We start from the raw sequence: 27,088 nt of genomic DNA, 5'->3' as shown, positions 1-27,088 counted from the left end.
TCACATCTGTGAACCTCGGCCCCCGCTCGTCGCCGGCGGATGAGCTGTATTTCTATGTTTGTCTGGCTTGTCTGACTTTGTCTATATCATATTTTTATTTCTCACTTCAAGAAAACATACAATAATCATTCATTGCATTGAGAAATAATGTGAAACTGAAGTGTATTTAAAAACAGGGAAAACGAAAGCCCTATCTTCACCTGTACAAGTATTTGCTAAAAAAGATGAAATAGACCTTTATAAGAGGAGTCCATTTACCATTGTAAGATTATTTCAAATGTTTTGTTAGAGGTCATTCCTGATAGGCACCAGTTTCACAAAATCACAATGGTACAATAACTGCAGGACAAAAATGCCAGAGAAGCTCATGATGGAGAAAAAGGTCCATTTTTATTCATTTCATCGTAGCAAACATGACAATGTTTTTTGAGGAGCTTGATTTAAATGACCTTGTGGAGAAAATGGACATTAAATGTGTTTGAAGGATATTGGGTTTAGTAAAAGCTGACCATATACATTATGGTACATTAGGGCTTCTATATACTATCAGTGCCAATTAATAAAGGAAAATTTATAGGTCCCAATAAATATGTGTTTGTTCTGCAGGTGTTTGAACCGTTTTGTTACACCTTTTTTAATCATACAAATGGCTCTAGATTCATATGTCTGTAGAGTGTGGGGCTGGTTCACTTCCCATAATTAGTTCTGAGTTTAATGGCAGTAACAGTGTCACCACAGACAGGAGTACTCATATCAAGCCGACATTGGCCGATGTTGTAGAGTGCACGAACCGATGAAGATATTTACACAATCCTCCCCTGAAGCAGAGGCCGGCTCTCTCCTGGCGAGTGTCGACTCAGCAGGTTCCACAGCAGCAGCGGCACTGACGTGACTGCAGAGCTGCCTCTGCTGCTCGCCGTGCTGTCCTCTCTCAGTGGCTGATACTGCTTGAAACGTCTGTTTAGAAACATGACACAGAGGGTGAGACAGGCCAGGGAGGTTCGCACATGAAACAGTGATGAAGTTAAACGGGACTATGATTCTTAAATCAGGTTGTGTGTTCAGATTTTCAGACAGATAGAATAACCAACCACCGAGTCACTCATAGTAATGGAAATATTCATAGAAAATACAACAAACATGCAACTGAAAAGTAAAAGGTCAGCATTTACAGATGTGTAACTATTCTCTTATTGACTGACCAATCTAAATCAGACTGTACAAAATGAAACAGCAAGAGGAAGCAGGTGATTAATTGATCCCAGTTTAGAACTCATTTGAATCAGCTGTTTTGTTTGTTTTTTATTTATATTGAACATATTTCAATCAGTTTTTCAAATTCACTTTGCTTTTTGTCAATGTCTGTCATATTGTGACTGTGCAGCCACCTAGAATCTGATTATCATGGTTAAGTAAAAATAAATGATTTGTAGTAAATTACTAGATGGAACCTAAGTTTTATCGAAAACTTGTTTGTGTGATAGTCTGGTATGGTGCTGTCAATAATATCATTAGTTACTCTTGTTCACGTCAATAATTAGTCTGGGCCCATATTGAAAATGCAGTTTTAAAACATGTTAAGAGAACAAAGTAATCGATATTACTGATGATGATATTGATGAAGAATCTAGGGTAGAGGTGACTCAGCCTAAATTGATCTTGAGTAATAAAAATGTTTGTAATATAACTTAAATAAAACATCCAATTTATTTAGATGTGGTGTGAAGATGGATGAATGCATTCTGAAAAAGAACCGATTCAATGACATGATTTTATATGTTGAAACTTATTAAGAAAAATTAACAATTTTAAAATGATGTAAATTTTAATGGTAGCATGTCATTCATTTGCAGCAGTTAATTGTAATTCTCCAATCTTCCCTGTGCTGGTTTCCGTTAATTCACTGGCAAGTAAGGTTTTGGTGCTAATGCTAATTCACTATATGGTGGCTTTGCTCGTGTCTCAGTTTTGTTTAATTTCTGCTTCACCTACTGAAACAATGGGTCCCACTGTGAATTATTTAGAAGCAGCAATCAATTTGACAAAAGTGTTATTTCTCATTTTTACATATTTCTCCTAGTTTTTTGCATTTCTATTCACTTTCTATCAATAGAGTTTCCTAACCTCTGCACCCACCTGTACATCAAACCGATACAACAGACGACACAAGCGAGAACCATAACACCCAGCACTGTAGCAGCGGTTCCTGCTGGAGAACCACCGGAGGCTAAAAATAGGGACACATTACGTTAATGAGAAATGTTAATTTTATGGATTAATTTCAGTGACTTTTAATCGTAGTTCCATTCACTTACCTAGTGCTACATTGACTCGAGCACTTGCCACTGCGAGACTGACATCATTAGTTAGAGAGACATTAAGGCAGAAAACTCCGGTCTCATTGAAGAACTGACGAAGGATCATTTGACAGTCTGGAGAGGGCGTAGCTGCATTACAGATGGTTTGCACCGGCGTGATACAGTCAGCATCGGAAATGACTGTGCAGACTTCACTTGGCAGACTACAGAGGAAACAAAAATACTGTATTCATTTCTTTTTAGATTACATAGTCTTAAAATAATGCACAGAATTTTGTTAAAAACTTTTTCTACTTGTGATTTGATCAGAATATCTGGTGGGACTAGTTTGCATTGCTTATTTTCCACAACAAACATTTCCAAGGCCTCAAAATTCACCTTGTCCATAAAACCTGTATGAAAGCAAAATGTAAACTTCCCGACTGAACTAAACATGATATGAACACGACCTGCTCACCTTCCCTGACAGGTGATGGTGACATCCACAGCATTCTGAGCCAGCTCAGTTGTCAGTGACACAACACTGGACACCTGCACAATCTCCACACTTTCAATACCCTCTGTTGCAAGAAGATGAAAGAAATATTTACAGAAATTATTATAAAAATTGTTTTTTTTTATCAAAACATAGCAAGATCTATTGACTTACGGACGACGTCCACAGATGCAGCGCGGGAGCCGTAGCGGTAGACCGTGCAGTCATCCGTCAGCTTAGGCGCTTGTCTTTTAGTCAAAACAAGAGCAACCTCTGCTGGATCTGCTTCCACTTCAGCTTGAACTTCACCCTCAGCTGGAACAGCCGCTTCTTCAACTACTTGTAAGAATAAAGAAGACATATCTGAAGAGACCGTTTCTTTATTTTGTTTGCTTTGATTTGAATCTGCTGTAAACGTTCACCTGTGGCAGCTGCAGTAGCTGCAACTTCGTTCTCCACGACTTCAGCCTCGACAGCTTCATCAGCTGCTGCTGCTTCTTCTACAGCCGTGGCCTCAGTAGCCGCCAGAGCTACGACATTGGCAGCGGGTGCTTCTGTTTCAGCTTGGACAACCTCTGTGGCAGGCTCGACAGCTTCAACAGCAGCATCGGTTTCAACAGCAACATCAGCAGCTGCCTCGGCCTCAGCGGCCACATCAGCTTCTGGTTCTACAGCTGCGTCTTCCACAGGAGCAACAGTGATCGTCTCAATGACTTCAACTGCTGCTTCTTCGCCCTCTGCGACAGGGGCAACTGAAGCAGCGGCATCAATCACAGGCACATCTTCTGCAGCAGCATCTACCACTACAACCGTTTCATCTGCAGCAGCCGTGTCGGCGTCTGCTGGTTCTTCCACTGCTGGTGCAACAGAGGCGGCCGTGGCCTCATCTGCTGCTGTCGCGTCTGTTTCAACTCCAGCATCCGTCTCCTCCTCCGCAGCATCTTCTGCAGCAGGAACAGCAGCTTCTTCTTCCGCTGGAACGACAGCTGCATCCACCTCTGCAGCATCAACTGGGGCAACTTCTACAGCTGCAGCATCTGTATCGGCAACTGCTTCGCCATCCTCAGTGATTGTGGCTGCGCCCGCTGGCTGCACAGACGCAGCAAGGGGAGTGGAATCAGAGGTATCAACATCCAGAGCAATGGCGTCTCCTCCGTCAGCTGCAGCAGTTGCTGGTGTTGAAGCCATCACAACCACCGCTGGAGCAACTGAGGCATCAGCAGGAGCAGCTGCAAGAATAAAGACTTTTCATCAAATTGTCACATGTTTAGATGATTATGAAAAATGCTGAAGTCGTGTGAAACCTCACCGGCAGTGGGATTTGCACAAGGGATGCTTGCCATCAAGACCACTTGAGGATTGAAGGTCCCAACTGCAACGTACGTGTGTGTGACTGTGCGCTCTCTGGAGATCAGAGTACCACTGTTGTCACCAAAATCCCAGCTGAAGCTGATGTCTGCATTGTTCAAGTACTGGCTGGGATCGTGCAGATTGATGGTGAACCCGATAGCTTGGTTCTGGATGAAGTTCTGGTCGTTTTGGTTTACGTCGTTGACTTGGGCGAGTGATAAGGTGAAAGGAACCTGATCTAAAGACATATAAACACACATAGAGCTGGTTTCAAAAGGCTGGTAGAGAATGTAAAATGTTGGGTTATTTATGTTGAAAACAGTTTGATGGGTTACCTGTGATACTAAACACTGAGGAGGCATAGCCTAGAGGGATGAACCTGTCCTGGCCACGACAATGATATATGACGAGCTCCATGTTGTAGGAGCCCAGGGGGACATTGTCGGTATTGATGCTGAGAGAGGAGGATGGTCCATCCGCCACCTGCCAATAGCGGCCTGACATACAGTGACATCATCATCAGTTAGAAAAAGCTCAGTAATGAGTAACAACTGTCAGTAAATTCACACACTTCAAACACATAACTGGAACAACTGTGTATTACAGTCAAGTGGGAATGGGATTCTGGTCAAATATTTTGCTCATAGATGTGACTTCAGGGGTCGCCCCACCACCATCTGCACCTTCTGCAAAAAAATTATCTGCACAATTACTTTTTTTAAGAAGCTTTGCCTTTTCAAGTTTGACACTATGTGATTGTGAAAATGTTTTAATCCGGTTATATCAAATATATTTCTATGTTTCTTTCTATTAAACAGAAAAACCTGCTTACAAGGTACGGCAAAGCTGTACATTAAAATTGTTTGCACACCTTGAACTGTCTCACTGAAGTTCATTGAGTTGATCTTGGATGATCTGAACCCTCTGCTGTGGGGTGACTGAACCCAGCTATCTTCAAGCTTTAAGATTTAACCTACCTTTGGTCAATCCTTCAAATGTCATGTGATTCTAATTTGTGTCATTGTCATTGTGTTTGTTTTTCACTGTTGGCAGTGAACTGAATTACCCACGGGGAACAGTGAATTTACAGAGACAGAGGCAGTCAAGTTCAAACAGAATATCAATGTACATAGGCTTTACCCCATGCCTTCCACACATAAACATATTGTGGTTTCCGGGTCCGGGTCCTGGAGAAAGGTGTGCCATCAGGGAAAACTCCAGTCCGCTCAGTGTCTTGGTTGGGATATACTGCCTGACCCTCCTGATACTGTTTGCCTGAAAGAGACAAAAAACACTTACTCACACGTAGCATTAAGACACATCAGGTACAATTCAAACCCAAACCATCTTGAATCTGGGAGACGCAGGATTTTGAAGATTTTCCAGCACATTTGTCGTCACATATTGCCTTCTTCTTTTTTTTTTTTTTTACTTGACTTCTGGCTGTTTCTGGCTACATTCAGAGAAACTTCACATAGCAACCTGTTGTACACCTCAACACTGTGGTTATTTACATTAAAGAAGTTTTCTTACCGTTGATGGTGCAGTTCTGGGCCCAGACCACTTGTCCGTCGGAACTCACGGTCTGGTTTGGAGGGAAGCCGAGATCAATTGTGAAGGTTGCTCTTGCTCCAGTCAATGTGGGAGCATCATTCCTCAGACTGAAGGTCACTTCTCCACCTGGGGGCAAAAATAAAAAAAATAAAAAATCACATTTCAACAATTTTCTTTGTGGCTGAAAAAAACAATCAGCTGCGAGATGAAAGGTTTTTCCAAGAAACACTTTTAGGCCTCACCAGACCAACAGTTTCTGAATCTCAGGTCTCCGTCTTTCCACACTGGATAAGTCCGCGAGTTCCATGACCGATAACGCGTGAACTGACTTCTTTGTCCTGCAAGAAGTATCACAAAATCAGCATGAAAGGAAGATATAGTGTGCACCATGTTTCCACGTAATCACTAAACAAACAACTGAAAGAGTGTGTGTTTTTAATTGTGAGTTTAGAAAGAAATAAAAACCCATTAATGTGTCAGTCGGGTGTATGACATTTCACATTGTTGGCAAACACTCTATAAAAGCATCTGCATATGGTTTGAGACGTAAATGAGAGCAGGTCCATATTTTCAGTGTTGAAGGGGTGAGAGGGGGAGTCAGGGTTCTTGGTAGTGGGAGTCACACGACCTGAAATCCCCCCCAATCCCTTTCATGTGACTATCAGCTGAGAGGCAACATCAGTAATCCCAGTGGGAGGAATGAGGGCTCCCAGACATGGGCTCACTGGACTTTTTCCCACCTATTGGTGTATTTAACAATTGATGTGAAAAACACACAGGATATTGTGTTATTATCATTTATTTATTTTTGCAGTAATCACCTCAAATGAGCCTAGAAAAAACTGAAATAATGCTTAAAAGTTTTTTAAGCGTTAATGATTCATTTTCCTACAAACCTGGGAAATGTTTTGAATAATGGGTTTTGTGTGCTTATTGTAAGTATTGTAAGTAAGTACACCCCCTCATGTCTCACTCGTTAACAGTACAGAGTGTGTGCATGAAACTAGCATGAAATGAAAATAAAAATTGTTCAACAAACCACAGGAAAAATAAGTCAAACATTGAGACATAAGCTTGTAATTCAGCAGAAATCTGTTAGTTTACATAAGTCACAGAGATTAAAATGAACCAGGGGAAACAAAAATAATCTCCAGAGACTAAAAATGCAATCACAAGTTTATTTCATCTAAATGTATTTAATTATAAGTATCTAAGCGGATCTTGCAGTACATGCAGCTTTAATTTTTGTTTTAATTGACATTATTTGTATAATTTTGATACTTTATAAAACCTATGGGTAGGACAACACTGAATGGATCTGTTATTGATTTGACAAATCCACCTGCAATAAAGCTGATTTACTATAAAAAATGAATTGATAAGAAAAGAAAAAAAAAACCTTGTCAAACACTGTTTTCTGTTATTTTAGGAACTCACCTTTTGCAGTGGCTGAGGCAAAAGCCAGAGCAAGCAGCACCAGCGTCCTCATCCTGTGTGTTTGTGTGTGTCTGTCTCCTGTCTGAGCCCCGATCCTCACCCTGCAGTCCTCAACCCCGAACACACAACTCCCTCAGAGACTTTCCAAAGGTCCCCTCACTCTCTTTAAGAAAGCCTCAGCCCGGAATTACCATAAAATTACTTCTCACCTCTGACATCATTGGGAGGCTGCAAACTGGCACCACCCCTTTAAACAAATGAATGACGACTTTAGTCGTTTTTGACATAAAAGTCAATATTTTAAGTTTTTATTTAAAAAAAAAACCCATCTATTATCGTCTTATTTCTTTTTTGTAATGATCTAAACTTAAATGTGATTGATGAATGTCACGTGTTGTATTTTCACTTGTGAACAGCAGTCAAATTAAATTTCTTTATTTACAGATCGTCCGGTTTAAGTATTACTTGTACAGATAGGGTCTCGAATAAAGAGCTCAAGAAAGTGTTTAATGAACAGTTATGGAAAAATTTGTGCAAAAGAGCATGTTAATAATTCAGAGGAACACAAAGAAATCCTTTGAGTGCATTACAGGAAAATCAATAAAAAAAACTTTCTGCACATTGTCAAAGAAAATGTTGCATGAGATGTCTGCTTCAGTGTTTCCACTGCAGGGAGCTGTGAGCAAAGTCGAGTCACGCCTGTGTTTCACGAATGACCTTACTGCTATGTGTGCATGGCCATCACAAGATGAGTGTGTGGGTGGCAAATCAATGGCATCCTTTTATTTCCTCTGTCATTCCTTCATATTCAATTGTTCACCTCAGGCTGCTGCGTCTCTGAGAATCTTCCCCCACAGCAGCACAGGCACACCCAAGGTCCATTTCTAAGATCGACCATCCTTCAAAATCAGTTTGTTCATACAGATGAAGAGAAAAAAAAAAGTTCATACACATACAGAAAAAGAACAGCTAATGGATGAGCCTGATTCTAAAAGGGATTACAATGATCAGATGATTGCAGAATGTGTGTAGCTTCATAACATATCAGTTTCTACCACTGTTGCTTTTCTGTGGCTCTTTTATTTTGTTTGTTTTAAGCTTAATGAAGGATCCCATGTGTACTACATGGGAAATGAAAATAAATCCTAACACATAACATTGTTGATCCATCACAATCTCGGATCTAATAAAAAACCCCAATAGAATAAATTGATTTGTTTGTTAAGTAGCAAGAGTCTCATCCATCAGGCTCAAACAAGGGAAGGATTTCAGTGTTTGTGGGCGACTTACAATCCAATTTGATTTTGAATGGGCCGTACCAGGGAAATGAGATCATGATGATGATCATTTATATCAGACATGTAGATTTTTTTTAAACATGTCTTCATACATACACATCCATCTTCTACACCGCTTTATCTCATTCAGGGTCGCAGGGCATTGCAGCCAATCCGAGATAATGACTGACAAAAGCAAACACAGTTCAGGTATAAGTCCTCCCTCCTGTTAAAGTCACTCATCTGACATGTGCACACAAACTGTAACTATTTCTGAAAAGGAATGGGAAGGCGCAAATCCTGTGTAATCCCCAACTCCATTCTTCGAAAGCCCAACTCACTATGTTCCTACTTTCTTCAGTTATTTGAACCGATCTCGCTTTTCTATTGGTATTCTGTACTTATATCTTAAGATAAGATAAGATAAGATATCCTTTATTTATCTCACATGTGGAGAAATTTGCAGTGGTACAACAGGATAGTAAAGAGAAGGAAGCACACATAGCAGAAACTAAAAAAGCAGATAAAAATACAATATAATAAAAATATGCACACGGTGCCTATAAGTGTGGACATGTACAGAATATGGGGGTGGATGTATTGCACATAGTAAGTACTTTTTTATAGATTACTATTGTTATTGCACCACTTATTGCACAGTTGGAGTGGAGTGATATGGTCCGGTTGTGGTGTGTCAGTGGTCTACTGGGAGCAGGCTTGGTTGAAGAGTCTGACTGCAGCAGTCAGACTCTTACATATCAGTAAGAGCTTACATATATCCTACACACACACACACACACACACACACACACACACACACACACACACACACACACACACACACACACACACACACACACACACACACACACACACACACACACACACACACACACACACCACCACCACCACAACCATTCCACACCCATCATCCATGACTGAGGGAAATAAGCCTCCACAGGTTCGTCAGTTGGAAGAACACAATGACACAACAAGAGTACCGCATGACTGAAGCCCTGGGGCCCCTGAGCAGCGCCCGAGAGCCAGCCTCAGGAACCCCCAGCCCCTCCCCCAACACAGCCACCGAGCCTCCCCACTGCCCCTGGAGCCAACCCACTACAAGAAACCATATCCCACCATACATTCTAATAAAACTTCAAAAGTTGTCCTTTGAGTTTGTGCAAGGAGGTACAAGTGCATTAAATCTGAGCAAGTTAATATTTTTAATCAGAAATAAGCGCAATTTCAACAATCAGACATTTTCTATGAGGACTTCTGGTGCATCAAATAATAAAATGCCCAACAAATGCATCATGTTTTTTTCTATTTGGAGAATTTGTGAAAAAAAAATCTGCGAACGTTGTTTCCCATCAAACTGTTTTTGGCTCAAGACTGTTGCCTCTCAGTTTGTACCATTTCTGTGTTGAAAAGTTCATTTCATGATGCTATGATGCTATAATGTTTTGTCTTGTGGGTGCTGCACTAAAACAGTGGAAAGTGAACAGATTAGAAACATACTTTTTTGAGGGTTACGTATATTGAAAAAAAATAAAATCTAAATGATTGTTTTCTTTGGAACTGTTTGAAATCAATGTTTAACACCTCCGATCTCCAAATATTTTTGGTGAAATTTCACATTTACAATGTACAAATTAGTACACCAGTGTTATTAATTAGTGTAATTGATTCATTCAATTTTTCTTTTTGAAATATACATTTTAAGCATTGGACGGTGATTACATAATTTAGGTGAATGCTTACAAATGTTATAAGAACTTAGTATTTGTTTTTCTGTGTTGATCGATTTCAGGAGGTAGGGCTCTTACGAAACAGTCAGTATGTGTGCTGTTATCAGAGGCTGCGGGTTTGACGTTGTCTCATGCCTGCGAAGCTGTTCAAGCTGCACTACATGTGACCCCTCATGTGCTCACAACACAGTGCAGGAGGAAATAAATCCCCCACAGAGCACCTGACCAGGCATACCACAAATAACCAACCATCTCTCTCAGTTAGTCTCCACTTTTTTTATTATCTTATAAACTTGTTTACTGGAATTAAGGAACAAAAAGGAAGTATTTGGAAATCGTTAAAACCGTCCTGATTTAAGCAGGATTTCATGAGTGTGTTTTCATCAGGTTACATTTCAGTGGCTTTCTTCAAAAACTGGACGAAAGTAAAGTTTGATGCCTTTTTCAAACGAGTGAGTTACATGAAGACAACCTCAAAAACACAGAGACCTTTTCGCTCGTATAAAGGCTTGAAATGCCTGTGAAAAATTAAAACTGGTGATTCTGAACTGACGTCAGAAGCATGACGAACAACGCCATTGTGTTTGTAAAAGGTATGATCATATCAGCAGGCAAATGAGTTCATGACTCCTGCAAACACCAAGGACCTGTGATTTATTCACAACAACTAAACAAATTGATTCCTGTCTATTCTTTTATGTTCATAAATTCATTTTATTCATCACTGCAAAAACTTTATTTGACAGACAAAGAACACCTGAACAAAGCCCCAATTTCAGGTCACACTGCAGCCTTACTTTAACAAACACAGAGAAAAGTTAATAGTTCCGGCAGAAGTTGTTGGGCAAGTTTTCTATCACGAAAACATGTCACGTCAACATCCATACATCTTTATTACCACTTCATGTAATTCAGGGTTGTGGGACACTGGAGCCGATCACAGCTGATTATGGGCAAAAGCAGGTTAAGTCATGTAACAATCAATAATGTAGTATAATAATAATATAATAATTTAGATTTATGAGAATGAAATAACCAATAGCCAATGATATTTTTACATTTTTTTACAAAAATTGTGGAACGAGAGTGGTAGATGTGTGTGTCCTCAATAAATATGATTACAATCATATCCACTATACCTATTTCTTTTTTTAATAAGAAAACAGCACAACACCTGCATTTCCAAGAAATCCAGTTTTATTTCTGTTTTATCACATTATTGGCTTAGTTAATATTTTTCAAAGGGTTTTTTGTAATGCTTTTCCCCTTTTGTAATAACTTATCAGATTGTTGACTAAATGTTATCACAATGATGGATCAATAATCTTCTTGCACTGTTGGAAACATTTGCCTTTATTACAATGATAAAGTTCAAAAGAGCTACATGACTGGTAGTTTCACACCCTGGAGGGGGCTGCCTCTGTGTTGCCATGACAGGGCAAACACAGAGGGAAAGACAGCCATGATCACGTTCCCACTTACAGAAAACGGAAAGATAATTATCTTCAAACGCATGTGGACGAAATCTACAGAATCACTTATTGAGCAAGCAAACTGCATGCATACACAGAAGGACCTCTGAGCTAAACCTAAACGTGAGCGTTCTTGCAATGAAGTGTAAATGTTTACCACGACAGCGCTGTGTGGCTCATTACATCAGACTGATTATTTAGGATGCTGTAAATTCCTTGACATGAAACCTGCTTCCTGATCATTGACGTTCACATGGATTATTTCTGCTGCTGTGAAACTAAATGTTTTGGGGAGGAGACCAGAAAATCTCCACATCTCAATCGCCGGGAAGATTTATAACACACATCAGATGTTTAAATGCTGTTTGCCTGGTATCTCGCCTTCATCACTGTTTTCAAAGAAGACAACAAACAGACATAGAACTGTGGGTAAAAGTTACATTTGCTTCTTCATGAAACAAGGAAAAAAAAGTTTTTGTAGTGCACAGGGACGTCACTGCACATGAAACCTGCTGGGCGGCGACGCCTCAGGCCTCCGGGCTTCGATCATGTGCACCACCGGGCATGAATGCTCTCTGTGTCTGGTAACAAAGGCAGCCCACAGCACACAACACAGGACACCTGATGACTCAAACACAGTCCCAGTACATATTTGTAATCAATGCAGACTTTATCTTTACATGGTGAACATAAAATAAGTTGGGATCGGGAGGCATAAGAATCAATATATCATCCGTGGATCCCCTCAGAAAACTGTTCATTGTAAATTTCTACTTTGACATTGCTTTCGTCACTTGGGTGTTTCTTACAACATCAATAGTATCGCAGTTCACATGATAGTGTCATAGTGACTGACTCTTATTCAGGCTGGTTGAGCTCTGCTCCTTGTTGAAGTTGGCTGTGTCCTGACAACTTGATGGGATATACTTGTGGCAAAATGTGTTAGATGATGTTCTTTTACTGAAGGAAATGGGTCATGTAAGTCCCACAATGTCCACGGATTGATCGCAGCTCAGGGCTCAACTACACATTTTATTTGTAACCTGGCCTCATTATTCATCATTAATGTATTCATAATTATTGTATTGAGTTGTGCTGGTTCCCATTTCTGATGTGAAAAAGGTGAACCCAATGTAGCTGTTTAGATTAAACAAAGTCGGGGCAAAAAAGACAGATCCCTGCACTGTTCTGAGGTTCGGATTGTGAAATTACATTTACCGCCACCAGAGAGCGCTACTCATTTCCCCTTCAGTTCCCCTCAGGGGTCAGGACGCATTTTCACACATTTTCCTTTCTGTCACACTACATCCTCGAGAAATTTGTCAAAGTCATTGAATTTCCATTTAATTTCTTGTTTTCATAGTTTATGTTTTAGATTTGGTTAACAATTTTGAAGAGGAAATAATTTGGCCAGTGGGTGACTCATTTATTTTATATTTTGTCTCCAAATATTTCCTGCTGATGATTTAATTTTATTTTTCATGCAGTAGACTGCAATGCAAGTTTGGTGGTAATATCCCCCCAACACACACACACACACACACACACACACACACACACACACACACACACACACACACACACACACACACACACACACACACACACACACACACACACACACACACACAGAGTTTATTGTTAATTGACTTTCCGGCTGTCTATTTTAGAAAGATATTTTCAAAATAACTGTTGAACACAGACGGAGGCAAATAAAGACTGAGGGGCTCCACGAAAATACTTGAATAAAATATGTGGACATTATTGTAGTTTTGTTATAACGATGCCCACATAATCCGGGATATATTTTGGGGAGCAACCTCCTTTCTGTCTTCTCTTTTTAACCATTTTTACTTTGATAATGGCTGTAATCATCGAAATTGTTACCGTAGTTTATGTGTCTTTTCCAGATTTAAACAAGTTTATTCAAATTGTCCACGCCTGACGTTGGTTACGTAATTACGTCATGTCGTCCCACCACGTGACCTGTGAGGTAGTTTGGTGTCTTCCTCTTTATTATTCCGGCGTTACGCGGTTCTTTCTACCCGTCGGTGTCAATCCACATTTATTCAAATATTTAGCTCAAACTAAGAGCAAATTGTCGACTCAAAAACACATTCAATAAAGAACGTCTTTACGAAGCACACCGCAGAGGAAGCAATCACAAAAATTGAAAAACACTGCCTGTCTCCAGTGTCCGGTGTGTCGCGGACAGGAAATCGAGCGCTCCCAGCCCAACGCGGGAAACGCTGTTGTGTTGGTTCAGTGTTTCCACTGAGGAGCTGCAACCGCGGCGACCCGCATCTGTACGGCAGTAATATTTATCAACGGGACCGATCGATGCGTTTTCTTTAATCTTCAGCAACTTCCGCCTGACCCGAGAGCGACTGTCCTCGACGAGGAATCCAGTCACGTAACTGACTCGCCCTAGGGTGTGAAGTCCCGCCGGGGGAGACGTTAGGTGCACGCGGGCTCCGCGCGGCTCGCCTGGCTCGTTAGCTCTCACAACAAAGAGCCGCTAAACACTGAAACCTGCAGCGGGCGACATGGAGGCGTTTCAGAAGGTGGAAAAAATAGGAGAGGGGACGTACGGAGTAGTCTACAAGGCCAAGAATAAAGTGACCGGAGAAACCGTCGCCCTGAAGAAAATCCGGCTCGACGCGTAAGTTGAACCTCCGGGGTGTTGGTGGGAATCATCTGGACCTCCCGGGGAGGCCGGAGCTAAACTCACTTCACACAGTGTCACCTACAAACTACCAAGCTTCCCAAATTTGAGCGCAACGGATCTAAAACTCGCGTCGAGATTTTGTTTCGTAACATTTCTCAGCATCAACGTTGAGGTTCTTCATTTTCTTGATTAATACACCGTTATAGTGGAGACACCAACAATAGTAATGTTTTAGCTGAAGTCAGAGGGTCGTCAGCGATTATAAATGTGTGAGGTGTTGGTCATCAAACAAATACATCCACGTTTTTCTTCCTTCTCTCTACATTAACAAGCATGCAGGGTAAATAGTGACTAAAGTCTAGGAAAAAGTTGTGTAAAACGAGTGAAAAGAGCCGAAAAGTAATTGCAAGTGTTGATATATAGATACTTTATTAATCCAGAGGGAAATGCATGATGATGCAGCAGCAAAGCTGTCTTCAGCCTTGTCATTAATAGACCGATAGACTATTGGATTCCTCAACTTCACCTCTTCTTGACACTACTCAATAGCAGCTCACCTTGAAATAGAAACACTAATCAGCCAGTTTATTAGCAGGACTCACACAATACATTTGGCCCTGACTTAACAGCTGTTCCTTAGTTTTACAAATGTCCATGTAAAATTTTGCTTGGTGTAATCAGAGATATTTTCTCTCCAGGCATTTTATTGAGGTTGTGGTTTGCACTGATGTTGAACTGAGCCGCATTGTATTGAGATACTGCAGCATGCATGCCAACAAAGAAATGCAGATTTAAATATAAATTAGTAAAAATGCATGCCTCTTCTGTGGCATAGTTTGAAAACTTTTGTGAATGAGGCCCCGTTTCCATGACAGTTTCAAGTGAAAGCATATTGTTTTTGAATTTCTGTTTCAGAAAAGAACTCCTTTTGCGTGACAAAGTTTTGAAAAGGATGCCAGGCCAGGAGTTGGTGCTGTTGGTGGTTTTTGTAATGAAACCATGCAATATGCTGTAAACATTAACAATGATAAACATTGACATTCGTATGAGCAGACGATCAAGTTGGATTACTAGTTCGAGCGACTCTCGACTACAAAACTACCAAGTCCCACGATTATATGAATTTAGAGTCATGACGCCGTGGAGGCCGCCATTGTTGTTGTTGTCCAGTTACTGAGCATGTGCAGAAGGATTGTTTACTAGGGCCGTGGTGTGCAGGACTTATAGCAGCGCTTCCACAGTCTCCCCGGGACTGAGCCCGAGCGTTTCCGGAAAGTGTCATTTTCACCCGTTTACATGGCGACGGTGTCGGAGCGTTGTTGGAAAGTTCCACCTCGGAAGCCGTTCTTGAAAAATTGCATCTTCAGTGGCTCCGAGCACAGTTGCCATGGAAACGTATTTTCACTTAACCCCTGTTTGACCCCCGTCGCTGTACTTACAGTGACCACTGGGATTGAATCAGGTTCTTTTTACTGGTTCAAACTTTCACGTGCATTTAACTGTGACAATTACCAGAAAATGTATGTGTTTGATATTCTCCACGCTATTGTAAATGCTCACCTTAAACATGTGACTATAACGTTATATTTGGGCAGGTTCATTTATTATGCTGTGTTTTCCATTTAGGGAAACGGAGGGCGTACCCAGCACAGCCATCCGAGAGATTTCACTTCTCAGAGAGCTCAGTCACCCAAACATTGTCAAGTAAGGTTCCATCGCTGATTGAATCTAGATTTTTTGTGTGCCTCGGTCCAGGTTTTGACCTAACCCTTCTGTTAACCTGTTTCAGGTTGCGGGACGTCATTCACACCGAGAACAAACTCTACTTGGTCTTTGAGTTTCTTCATCAGGATCTGAAGAAGTTCATGGACTCTTCCTCAGTCACTGGTATCCCGCTGCCTCTGGTTAAGGTGCTCACCGTCTCAGATTTGTCTTACCAGCTGCGGGCAGTGTGGAGTGGCTGCACTGTAGATGATGATGTGGGGGAAGCTGTCTGACCCTTGTGTGTATTTCTGTGTTTTTAGAGCTATCTTTTCCAGTTGCTTCAAGGCCTGGCCTTCTGCCACTCTCACAGAGTTCTTCATCGAGACCTGAAGCCTCAGAACCTCCTCATCAACGCTCAGGGTGAGATTAAGCTGGCCGACTTTGGTCTGGCCAGAGCCTTCGGAGTACCTGTGCGCACATACACACATGAGGTGAGATGATTATAACACTAAAGTCGTCTGAAAGGTTTTTTTATGTACACCTTCAGGTGAAGTGTGTACCGTTTTACTTCATTGAAATGTATTTCTGCTATGCATAAACAATTTTTAAACTTGCAGTAATGAGTGAAATATCCTGAAAAGGTTTATCTGTCTAAATGTGCACATTTATTTGGACAATGTTTGTGTAGAGTTTTATTGGAGGAACGAGTACGATCCTCTCCTCTGACCTGCTGGTTTTGCACTCGTCAGGTGGTCACACTTTGGTACAGAGCGCCAGAGATTCTGCTGGGCTGCAAGTACTACTCCACAGGTGTCGACATCTGGAGTCTGGGGTGCATCTTTGCTGAAATGGTAACATGCTCAAAAGCAAAACAAAAGAATGCTCAATGTGCCCACCTCTAATCGACGCACACTGCTCTCTGTGCACAGATCACCCGGAGGGCTTTGTTTCCCGGTGACTCCGAGATCGATCAGTTGTTCCGGATCTTCCGCACCTTGGGGACCCCTGATGAGACGGTCTGGCCTGGAGTTACTTCCATGCCAGACTACAAGCCTTCCTTTCCCAAATGGATTCGACAGGAACTGTCCAAAGTGGTGCCTCTTCTTGACGAGGACGGACGAGAACTGCTCGGAGTGAGAACATATTGATTACTTGATTGTGTGGATTCAGTGCGTTTGCATTGTAGATCCAGGATGTCTGTCATAGGGTTTTCTTCACAACAGCTTCTTTATTTATCAGTTCTGTAACTGTCTGGAGCACAAATCAAACAACTGCTCGTCTTATCAAAAAATAATTTCATTTTTAGGGATAAACTTTGCAAAGTGTGTAAAGATGTTTATCCCACAATTTGTCTTGCAGGAAATGCTGAAATATGATCCAAACAAAAGGTTGTCTGCCAAAAATGCCCTCGTACATCGGTTCTTCCGTGATGTCAGCATGCCACTTCCTCAGCTGAGACTCTGAGAAAGACGTCTGGCTGTTTTAGCTCCAACTGTGTCCCAGCAATAAAGACTCTGCCTCACCTCGCCTCAGGCTCCTGACTGGACCTGGACAGACCAAGTGGACAATACAAGGAAAGCTTCTCCAGTGCCTGAGTCATGCTCTGGAGAAGACAGAAGTGTGTTGCTGTCTTCCAGCCATAATGTAAAATAGTTGTTTATTGTAATTTTCAAAGTTGATTTTCATATTTATATGTAGCTGCCATGTACATTTTTTTTCCTCTTTTTTTTTGGGTTTGGTGAAGGGCTGTGTCTGAACGAGGCAGGCACTTTGGTTCTGTCCCGTTCAGTGGCTCAATTTAAAAGGTATGTTGACTTTAGGAAGTCCGGACTTAAGAAGAAGTGGCCCAGTAGTTGTTAGTTAGTAAAAATGATGGGTGTGCTGGGGGAAGTGCAAATAGAGGCTGGCAAGCTGCGGGCAAAGGCTCAACAAACATCAGCCCCTCATACGAAGCTGTTGGTAAGGCCACACAATGTTTTCTAGTTAGGTATTCCTGCTGTTCATGTGCAGCATTTAGTGATTTTAAAAATGCACCTTTTTTTTTTCCTTCATAAATGTTTAATAAGAACTTACATTTGCAAGCAGGAGTACCCACCAAATGTCTGATGTACAAATGTTCCTTAAGACTCACATTTTACAGAAATTCGTGTACTTTTGGATCTTTCTTACTCCAGATTTTATCCAAACATAACAGTTTTTATTAGACATTGTTTAAAAAATAAATATGTTGAACTGTTTGTGGCTGTGTGATTACATTCTAAATCGAATACATGTGGCTTATGGGAGCTTTGTGGTGTGAAGTTTACAGTACAGATTTCTGGAGTTATAGTGTGCAGGTTTCCAGCCAAACGTAACAATTATGCCAAATTCTTTGTGCGATCAAATACCGGCCTCGAAGCCTGTCTCGTCTTATTAAGTTGAATTACTTCCATGCCTCATTAATCTTTGGCTGCTTGAACACACAAGCTGATATTAAGCAGCTCATGATGAATGGGTTTGTTAACCAGACTTCAAATGAAGTTTTGTAACCTTTTTTTATTTCCGTCGCTCTGAAAAGCTATTTAAGTTTTTATGCTCCCAAAAAAATGACGGTAACGGAAAAAACTTTGTGAAATAAATCAGGCAAAATACGGTAAAAGAATCAACGGGTGAATATCAGATGGTCGGTATGTAATGCAAAAGGAAATCATTTAACAACAAAGTCATTCGTCTCACAAAAGTGTTGTATTGCTTTTAAAAAGTAGAAATACATTTATGAATATGTAAAATGTATCGCTTGTTCAAGTTCAGGCTGAACTGGAGTCTTAGTCGTGGTTAGTGTTCACCTCATCGTGTGAATCCTGGTCGGCTCTGGAGTTTTTCCACATTCATTGGTGTGTGGCTTTTCTTTGAGTACTCTGGTTTCTGGCACTACTGCAAACATTAGAAAAGTACTGTGCTGCTATATAGTAACACTATTAGGTCCGACATGTAGGCATGTCACTCACTAGTACCTCACTAGTAGTGCCAACATTCCCACGAGTAGAACTGGTAAGGTATTTTTGACCTCCAATCCTTCTACAAGTGAGGACAAAGAGATCCGTAGTACAGGACTTTAAGTTGGATATGAAGGATATCTAATAAATTCTTAAATGGCTTAACAAGCCTACATGTTAATGCAAGAACTGTCTCAGAAAAATGCTTAAGTAGATTAAACCTCAGATCAGTTTTTTAGGATATTTTCTACCAACGTGGGAAAGAACTAATCGGGTTTTACTGAATCCTGCTATATTCAAATATTAATAATGTAACCACATTGTTTAACCAACTCGGACCTCAAACCTGCAGATTTCCAAAGGTTTGTTTTGATAACTCCAACTAGTAAAATGGTTTTGAACATGGATAGATGAATATTACTATATATCTTTACATGGTTCTCACAAAGTACCGGACAGCTGAAGTTTTAGTTTGCTTTTGATTCTGATGTCGAACAACACCTAAAAGATATCTCGTCCTACTTTAGGAAAAGTGAGTTCATGAGTGAATCTATGTGAAGGTATCCATGAAATCGTTTCTGTGCTTTTTGCAAAGTTGTTGACATTTACCAACTTCATAGACCACAGTCAGCTCATTCACTGCAAGTCAGGCAGTCACAGAGTTCATGGAATCACATTTATTTATTCCTTAATAGTCAGCAATATATACATGTGATACTATCCGATGTTTAGAGATGCATCTCATTGTGGCACACACGCAAACACACATCTTGATACGCACCTTGTGCGCGTATAAATCCAATAGGTTGCTTCATTATTTCATTAAAAACATCCTCAGCATTTCAACTTGACTATCAAAATTCAAAAATTAATCAAACGTACGTCTCCTTCAATGAGGTCCCAACACAATTAGCTGACTGTTTCCCAGTGATTACCACATGGGACACAAGAAACTTGCTCTTCCTCTCAAATGCTACGTAATATTCTGAAGTGTCACCGAATTGTGATAACGACTCTAAAAGTGTCCCCAGCTACTGTGAAGAAAAAGTAAAAAAAAAATTCAAATCTTATTGTCATTGAAGCGCTTTGACCAACTAAGTTTCAATACTACAAATTTATGAAAAGACACAAAAAACACTAAGGGAAATTTAAAAAAAAACAGGCAGACACCATTTAAAGAAAATTGTGAAACGGTTTGGCAGCGATGAGCTCAAATTTCCAGCTTCTTTTTCATGATGAGCTTGTACAAGATCTGGTAGCCGTCGTCCCAGGCGTACAGCAGCTGCTCCTGCGGGTTGTACTTCAAACTGGCGTGCGAGCCATACCGTTTCGGGAAGTAAACCAGTGGCGCCTCCTCGCTGATCATCATGTCATTGACGTCAAACACACACTGCACCCGTGAGCGTCCTGGCTGCATGGTGTTGTACACCACGTACAGCGTGCCGCAGATGACGAACGCACCCTCCGCGTTCTCTCTCGGACAGTTTGTGTCCCACATCTGCTCAATGTCCAGCGAGATGGCGTCCATTTTAGCCAGGGAGATGTGTCTCTCGTTCTGCCGCGTGGAGTAAATGGCCCAGAGGCCTTCCTCATCCACGGCCAAGTCCATCACCGTCTCAGGGGTCAGGCTGTACACAGGAACATGGTCCTGCACCGGAAACACTGCGCTGTCTGTCATAGACTGACTCTTGATGTCGTATTTAGCCACCATCACCACTTCGTCCTGTCTTATGTAATACACGTAGTTGTTGTAGACTACATGCCCGGTTCCTGCCCAGGCAGAGGGCAGCCTCAGCTCAGTGGACAGAGACAAGCCTGATGAGCGGGTGAAGTCTTGCACTGAGGCAAATTCATGGACGGTGTCTTCTTCTGTCCCATTGAAAATATAAACCTGACCGGAGCTCCTGCTGGTGTCCTTGGTCCACATGCCCCTCGGCCCTCCAACTCGCTTCAGGATCTTCATGGCTTTTATTGTGGAGATCATGTCGCTGCAGTCTGGAAATGAGAGTGGGACAGACTTTACATGGCATAAATTGACATTTTACAATGTATTGTTGTCATACACACAGGGACATGTCAGAGACTTTAAGATAATCATCAGAGTTTGGTCTAAAGAAATGACTGACAATCTGTAAATTGTCCTTATTGAATAAACCTGCATGCAGGTTGTTTATTTTACTTTTATGTTTATCCCTTTGAATTGATTCAATAATAAAGAATTTACTGATTTAAATGTTTAAATCAAATTTAAATGTGATTAAATGAACTGACCCTCATATTCTGCCCTCTGAAATGAATAGTTATTTGATTTTGGGGATTTGTGTTTGGATTATGCGAAAAGATTGTGTGTTGTTGTGTTTCCCTGCCCTTGGACTCACCGTGTCCTTGTGATGGGGTGGCTACTGCTCCACCTGGCTTTGCTATCCTGGGTTCTCATGTTTTATTGCATTTGGTTGTCATGTCCGGTATACATACATCCATCCAAATAGTTTTTCCGTCCCACTACTCCTCTATCCTCCTGCACTATACCACACACTTGTCTCATTTTCAAAAGAAGCTGGAATGCTGATCACTCATTGCTCAGAGATGTACATTTGAGGAGACGACCTGATCTCACCTGAGTGCTTAATGTATTTGGACTTCTGCTTCTCCTCTTCCAGAGTCACCTGGTGCTCTATCAGCTTGTCGTCCACGTCCACACACGGTTGTGCCCCGTTCTGAGTCTCCAGGTAGTCCAGTTCCCGCTCGACCCGGTCCACCCTCGTCCCCACGCCATCCAGGTTTATTCTCAGTGTCTCTTTTTCTTTGTCCAGGTTCTCCAGCTGGGAAACCATCTGTTGCTTCAGCTCCCGCAGCTCTGAGGCATAGCGTGTGGTCTGTTCGTGCCACAGGGAGATCCTGTCCTGTTTTTTAACAAAACGATTGGTTACGTCTGAGTCTGATCACAAGCAGAGGTGGAAAGAGCTGCTTTGTTTCTGAACAGTACACAGATATGGGATTTAAAAAGGAAGAGAAGGGGATTTCTCAATAACACCCACAGCCATAATTTCATGTCTTTTTGTTGCTTTGTAAATACACTCCAACAGTAAACCATAATAAGGAGGAAACGCATCCTTCAAACAACCAGGCGCAGCCCTCATGTGGCAAAGAGCCATGCGTTTCAAGTGGGACTTTTTTTTTTTCCTGGAAAAGGCTGAATCCTACCAGCTCGCTCTGCTGCTGCTCCGGTTTTGAAGCAGACTTTGACCTTTGACCCCACCAAACGACAGAGAGGAAACCACCTTTACAGGTGTTAGTTAGAAGTAAACCTCCGACATGAACATACAGAGTGAGACTAAAAGGACCTGTGGGGAAAAAATTTTTTTTACGCAGTTGAGTGCAATCATTATTTCATTATAAAGGCTACACATGTGACAATAAAGAAGAGCATCACATGATTTTGCATTTCATATCAGATAACATCATTATCTAAAAAGTCAGTAACTAACTGATGAGCCCCTCATTTCCATCTCTTCTGTTTTCAATTATTTCTATATCTGATCAATTTTCTTCTAACTCATGTATGCATTTTCACACATGCATAAAAGGAGAAAGTTTATCGTTTTTAAAATAAAATATTGTTTTCATGAACACATATTTATACTGACAGTTTAGTATAAAAATGTGAAAGTAAATCATTTTGCTCAGACAGTAATGTTTAGCTTTGTTATCATTAATAAATGTCAGAGCTGTAACTGAACTCCGAACACAGACAAGAGGCACACGGTCACATTACAATTCCAACAAACTGTATTTTCCATTATTGTACCCAGCATTTGCCCACATCTGCATTCCATTGCTGTTGGCGTCTCCCTGGAAGTTTCCCTTCAGAGGGACCCAGGAGCTCAGGGCTCGGCAGGAAGGTGAGGAGAGTCTTACCTCAATTGCAAGCAGCCTCCGCTCCAAGTAGTCAATCAGTGCTTGGTGCTGGGCAGTGGCAAGGCAGGCCAAAGTAACCAAGACCACAAGTCCTCTCATTTTGTGTCGGCTGAGTCTGCTCTGGTTCCCTGTGAAATCCTGACTGCAGTCTGGTGAGAGTGTGCGGAGGAGCCAGCAGATTCCCAGAGGTGGGCTGGAATGTTTTACTAAGCTGTCTGGGAGGAGCCAGAAACATCTGGAGGAGATGGAGGCACACCGTGAGAGAAACAGCACACTGCTTCTGATTTCTACCCCTGCTTTCACCTGCACCACAAAACTAACTAACTAAATAAATAAATAAATAAAGACATTTTGTAATACTGCATTTGTGTGCTTGAAAATATAATCGAGGTTGAGAAGGCTCTGAACAGCCCTGAAGGACCTTGTTTCACAGGAGGAAGTGAAGGCGTCAGTGAGACACTGTACTACTGTGTGGAGAGGAAACACTGCCGCTGAAGAGTCGAACAAGAGAAATAGGGATTGTACAAATAATACATTTTGTGTTTCTTTGCACATACTTACACCGAAGGAGTATAGGGTTGATCTACCTGCCCATACTGTGTGCAGGAATATTGTTTTATCATCCGCTTTATAAAACTACACTTCAATAAATAATGGTAACCTGACTCCTCGGGAATCTGGTGGACAAATCAAGCGGTGATCCTTCAAAGTTTGTTTCTTTAATTCAAAATCTGATCTTCAGAGACTGATCCTTATAGCAGACTTTTAAAACACCACAAAATACTCCACGCTCACTGTGTTGAAAAGTTATTTTCAAGGCAAACCCGATGAGCAAGCTTTTTCCAAGAAAAAAGAATGACTATGTTTTTCCAGTTCACTCCAGGGTAAATACTGTGTATGTAGTTACGTTTGTGCTATAAATAACACCCAAAATGCTCCCAGTCTCATTCAGTTTTCCAGGTGTGTCATTCATTAAGTTTTTCCTGTTTTAGGTTTGTTACATAACTACTCAGAGACACATGGAAAAAGTTGAGAAAGTATGCGTTTATATCTTTTAAGCTCTCCAAAAAACAGTTATTTATAGTTCAATGTGATGCAAATGGATTTGAATTGAATTCAGTGCAGCCAATGTAGTAAAAGGGGATATACAACTCTAATATTAAACATAATACTTTTTTACAGGCTCATGTTTTAATAAATGTTGCAAGACATCTGCATGTTGCATGACCACTGCAGGATTTAGTTTCTCCATCAAACAAACTGAATACAACAATAAACTTTCTGCACAAGTCAAATAAAGGAGTTAGGTTCATATAATCATCAAAACAAGTACCTGTAGTGCAGTTTGGAGTGAGGTGAGTCAGGTACAGTTACAGATACAAGTGAAAACCATCACCAATGCAAAGAAGTTATTACCTTAAAAGAAAAAAGACGACTTAACAAAGCTTTTTTTTGTTTTTGTTTAATATACACACCTGTCCCAAAAATGTTGGGCTCCCAGATTTTTCGGATGGACACCCAAAACAACGATTTCCTGTGTTGGGATTTATGGTTGGTTATTAGCATATAATTACTGTAAGTAATAGATTACTAAAAGTAATAAATCACTGGAAGTAATTTATGAAAAATTGAAATTATTAATGGAAGTAAACGGTCATTTACTCATTAACAACTCCTAAAGTAATTGAATAATTACTTTAAAAACAAAAAAATGAAAAATTATCAAAAAAATTTTTTAATAAAAAAATTATTTATTTGCATAAATTTCTTATTTATGTATTAATAATAAATCGGGGCACCACCAGATAAACTGGAAATAGCTAATACCAAAATATCAGTCTCGTTTGTAAAAAGTTTATTTAAGTTCGTTAATATTTCTGCATAAAATATAACAATCTTAAATAGAATGGAAGGTGTGAGATCCGAGCACAGACTGTTACAAACCAGTGAATTGTCAACAATAAATACACAATAATCACCAAGAAGCGTACAATTCAGCTAACAGGCGTTTATTATTAAAAATGTACTAATTCATAAATAATTCGGAAATCATCTCATAAATCAACACATTCAAATAGCAAACGACATCTAACACGCAGATCTAATCTATTATACAGCAAACACTATGTACAAAGAGTGTGTGTGTGTGTGTGTGTGTGTGTGTGTGTGTGTGTGTGTGTGTGTGTGTGTGTGTGTGTGTGTGTGTGTGTGTGTGTGTGTGTGTGTGTGTGTGTGTGTGCATGGTCTGGAGTGACGATGGGGTGTAATGACCTCGAATGTCCACCAGGTGGAGGCAGACGTCGGCGGGTCAATGCGGTGACTCTGACGACCACTAGGGGCGTGCGGCGGCGCGCAGAGGGAGAGCGCAATAACCTGATGTGTCCACCAGGTGGATGTCAAGAGGGATTGCGATAAACCAACGCGACCACTAGAGGCGTTTGACTCGCTCTTTCTGGGGACGCGGCGGTTGCTTAGCGGCCAGATAAACAAGACGTCCGTCGAGCGCGCATGCCAGACGGCGGTCTCGGAGCGAGTTAGTCTACCAAGGGCGCAACGAACAGGCGGTTCCGTTGGCCCGGTTCTGAGTTCTGAGTCCTAAGTGGAGGTTGGGACCTGCAGTTAGGACTCCTGTGACTGAGGCAGATCTGCTCTTGCAGCAGCTAGCACATAGTTGTGACCTTATCTCGATCTGATAAGGGGGCCGCGTTGCTGCGGGTTAGTGAAATAGGGGGAGAGAATGAGAGAGGATGAAGACAAGAGAAAGACAGAGAATTCTGACGACGCTCGGATCTGAACCCTGGTTCCTCCACACAGAGCTCCCAGTGGGCCTGGAGCTCACTTGGACCTCTGGTTCTGAGGTGGAAAACCAGAGTCATGGACTTGGTTGGTGCGTGTGAACGCGCGTACACAAACAGATGAGATGCTGCGGCCTTCTGAGCGGCACATTGAAACACATTGCATTTTCAACAGAACATCATTCTAACTATTCTCTGCCCAGACAAAAGCTCTCACCCTTCTTGGTTTGGTTCTGGAAAGCACCGTCCGTGGTGCTGTTGCTCTGGTAACTGGTTGTTACCGGGTCTGAATTCAGCATCCTGAATTCAGAGGCCTGGCTCCAGCTGCAGCAGTGGACAGCAAGGCAGTTGAAGGAGGAGAGGAGAAGAGGAGACGCTGGCTCTGGTCTCCAGAATACCCCAAAAAGGCAAAAATAGAGGGAACAGAAGATGTAGTCCGAACTGGGTCCTGCTCGTCCAGCGGGCTGGTGTTGGTTCTGTCTCTTTGTTTCTGCTTGGTGCTCTTTAATACCATCCTGATGAGGGAAAGAGATGTCTCTCCCTCGATGGCCAGATTGAAAAGCCGAGAGTGTTGGTAGAAAGTGAGTCTCACCAACTTGGGTTTTGGACCCCTGTGGTGTTCGGGTCAGATTCAAGCATCCTCATTGGCCACTTCCGAGGTCTGGCTCGCTCCCCTGCGGTTTTATGGCCTGTTTATTGTCCCTGGTGATTTTCTTTCGGGGGAGCAAGCCTCTGGAGGAGTTCATAGAATCTTCAGCCCCAACACCTGTCACGCTCTGTGTGGGGTTAGGCGGACTTAATGGATGCCAGACACTGCCGTGGAACGAAAAAAACCTCCTTTATTTAAACAAACTAAAACTAAAAGTCCACAAAAACTCAGAAAACCTGCAGTCAGGGGATCAAAAGTCAAGAGCACACAAGACGAGTTCCGTATATACTAAAAGCGCCAGGTGCAGCGAATCACACACAGGTGAGAGACATCAGGGCGGGGAGCAGCAGACACGAGACATGAGGGGAAACCAAGGAGCCTGAAACAAGAGACAGAGTTTCAGATGCACTTAAGCCCCGTTTCCACTGCACAAAAAGTGCAGGAGTGGACTTGTATAGTCCGTTACGGTTTGGGTTTCCATCGGAAAAATCGGGGATTTTCCGGAAATAACCGTTCCAAAGGTTGATGTTTTTCCGCCACCCTTCCATTGGGGTACTCAGGACCATAGAACAGGTCTGATTTTGAAGAGCTGTTTGCTGATTGGTCAGTGATTTAGTACACGCCCTCAATATTTTAATATGTCGGTTGTATGAATCCTCTGTTGTTAACATATTCAGCTTTGCACTAGTATGTAAACAACAACAGAGGATTCATAAGATCCAGATCTGCGGCCCTCGGCTGAAACTAA

The 27,088-nt window shown here is 41.5% G+C and overlaps 3 protein-coding genes across 4 annotated transcripts; 1 reads left to right on the top strand and 2 right to left on the bottom strand.

Moving 5' to 3' along the window:
* Positions 1–371: 371 nt before the first annotated feature.
* pmela (premelanosome protein a) lies at positions 372–7,301 on the bottom strand. Of its 2 annotated transcripts, none has more exons than XM_080461857.1 (12): positions 7,135–7,301; positions 5,940–6,035; positions 5,677–5,823; positions 5,284–5,418; positions 4,479–4,640; positions 4,103–4,381; positions 3,216–4,022; positions 2,968–3,129; positions 2,776–2,878; positions 2,316–2,521; positions 2,137–2,227; positions 372–957 (listed from the first exon to the last, which is right to left on the bottom strand). In XM_080461857.1, the coding sequence occupies exons 1-12, from the start codon at positions 7,184–7,186 to the stop codon at positions 804–806; spliced, it is 2,394 nt and encodes a 797-aa protein (XP_080317983.1). In that variant the 5' UTR covers positions 7,187–7,301; the 3' UTR covers positions 372–803. The 2 variants fall into 2 exon arrangements, with proteins under 2 accessions (XP_080317983.1, XP_080317984.1); XM_080461858.1 differs by having other exon boundaries at positions 3,216–4,001.
* A 6,330-nt stretch (positions 7,302–13,631) lies between these two features.
* On the top strand, positions 13,632–18,240 carry cdk2 (cyclin dependent kinase 2). Its single transcript, XM_080460699.1, has 7 exons — positions 13,632–14,293; positions 15,926–16,003; positions 16,089–16,209; positions 16,324–16,494; positions 16,753–16,854; positions 16,933–17,136; positions 17,363–18,240. Exons 1-7 carry the CDS (start codon positions 14,178–14,180, stop codon positions 17,465–17,467), a joined length of 897 nt encoding a protein of 298 aa, XP_080316825.1. The 5' UTR covers positions 13,632–14,177; the 3' UTR covers positions 17,468–18,240.
* Positions 18,241–18,710: 470 nt separating this feature from the next.
* Positions 18,711–23,110, bottom strand: olfml3b (olfactomedin-like 3b). Its single transcript, XM_080462464.1, has 3 exons — positions 22,897–23,110; positions 21,596–21,881; positions 18,711–20,973 (listed from the first exon to the last, which is right to left on the bottom strand). The coding sequence occupies exons 1-3, from the start codon at positions 22,993–22,995 to the stop codon at positions 20,189–20,191; spliced, it is 1,170 nt and encodes a 389-aa protein (XP_080318590.1). The 5' UTR covers positions 22,996–23,110; the 3' UTR covers positions 18,711–20,188.
* Positions 23,111–27,088: the final 3,978 nt, after the last annotated feature.

The sequence above is a fragment of the Lipophrys pholis genome (assembly GCF_963383615.2).
Source record: "Lipophrys pholis genome assembly, chromosome: 4".
NCBI lineage: Eukaryota > Metazoa > Chordata > Actinopteri > Blenniiformes > Blenniidae > Lipophrys > Lipophrys pholis.
This window is presented reverse-complemented; position numbering and strand designations above follow the sequence as displayed.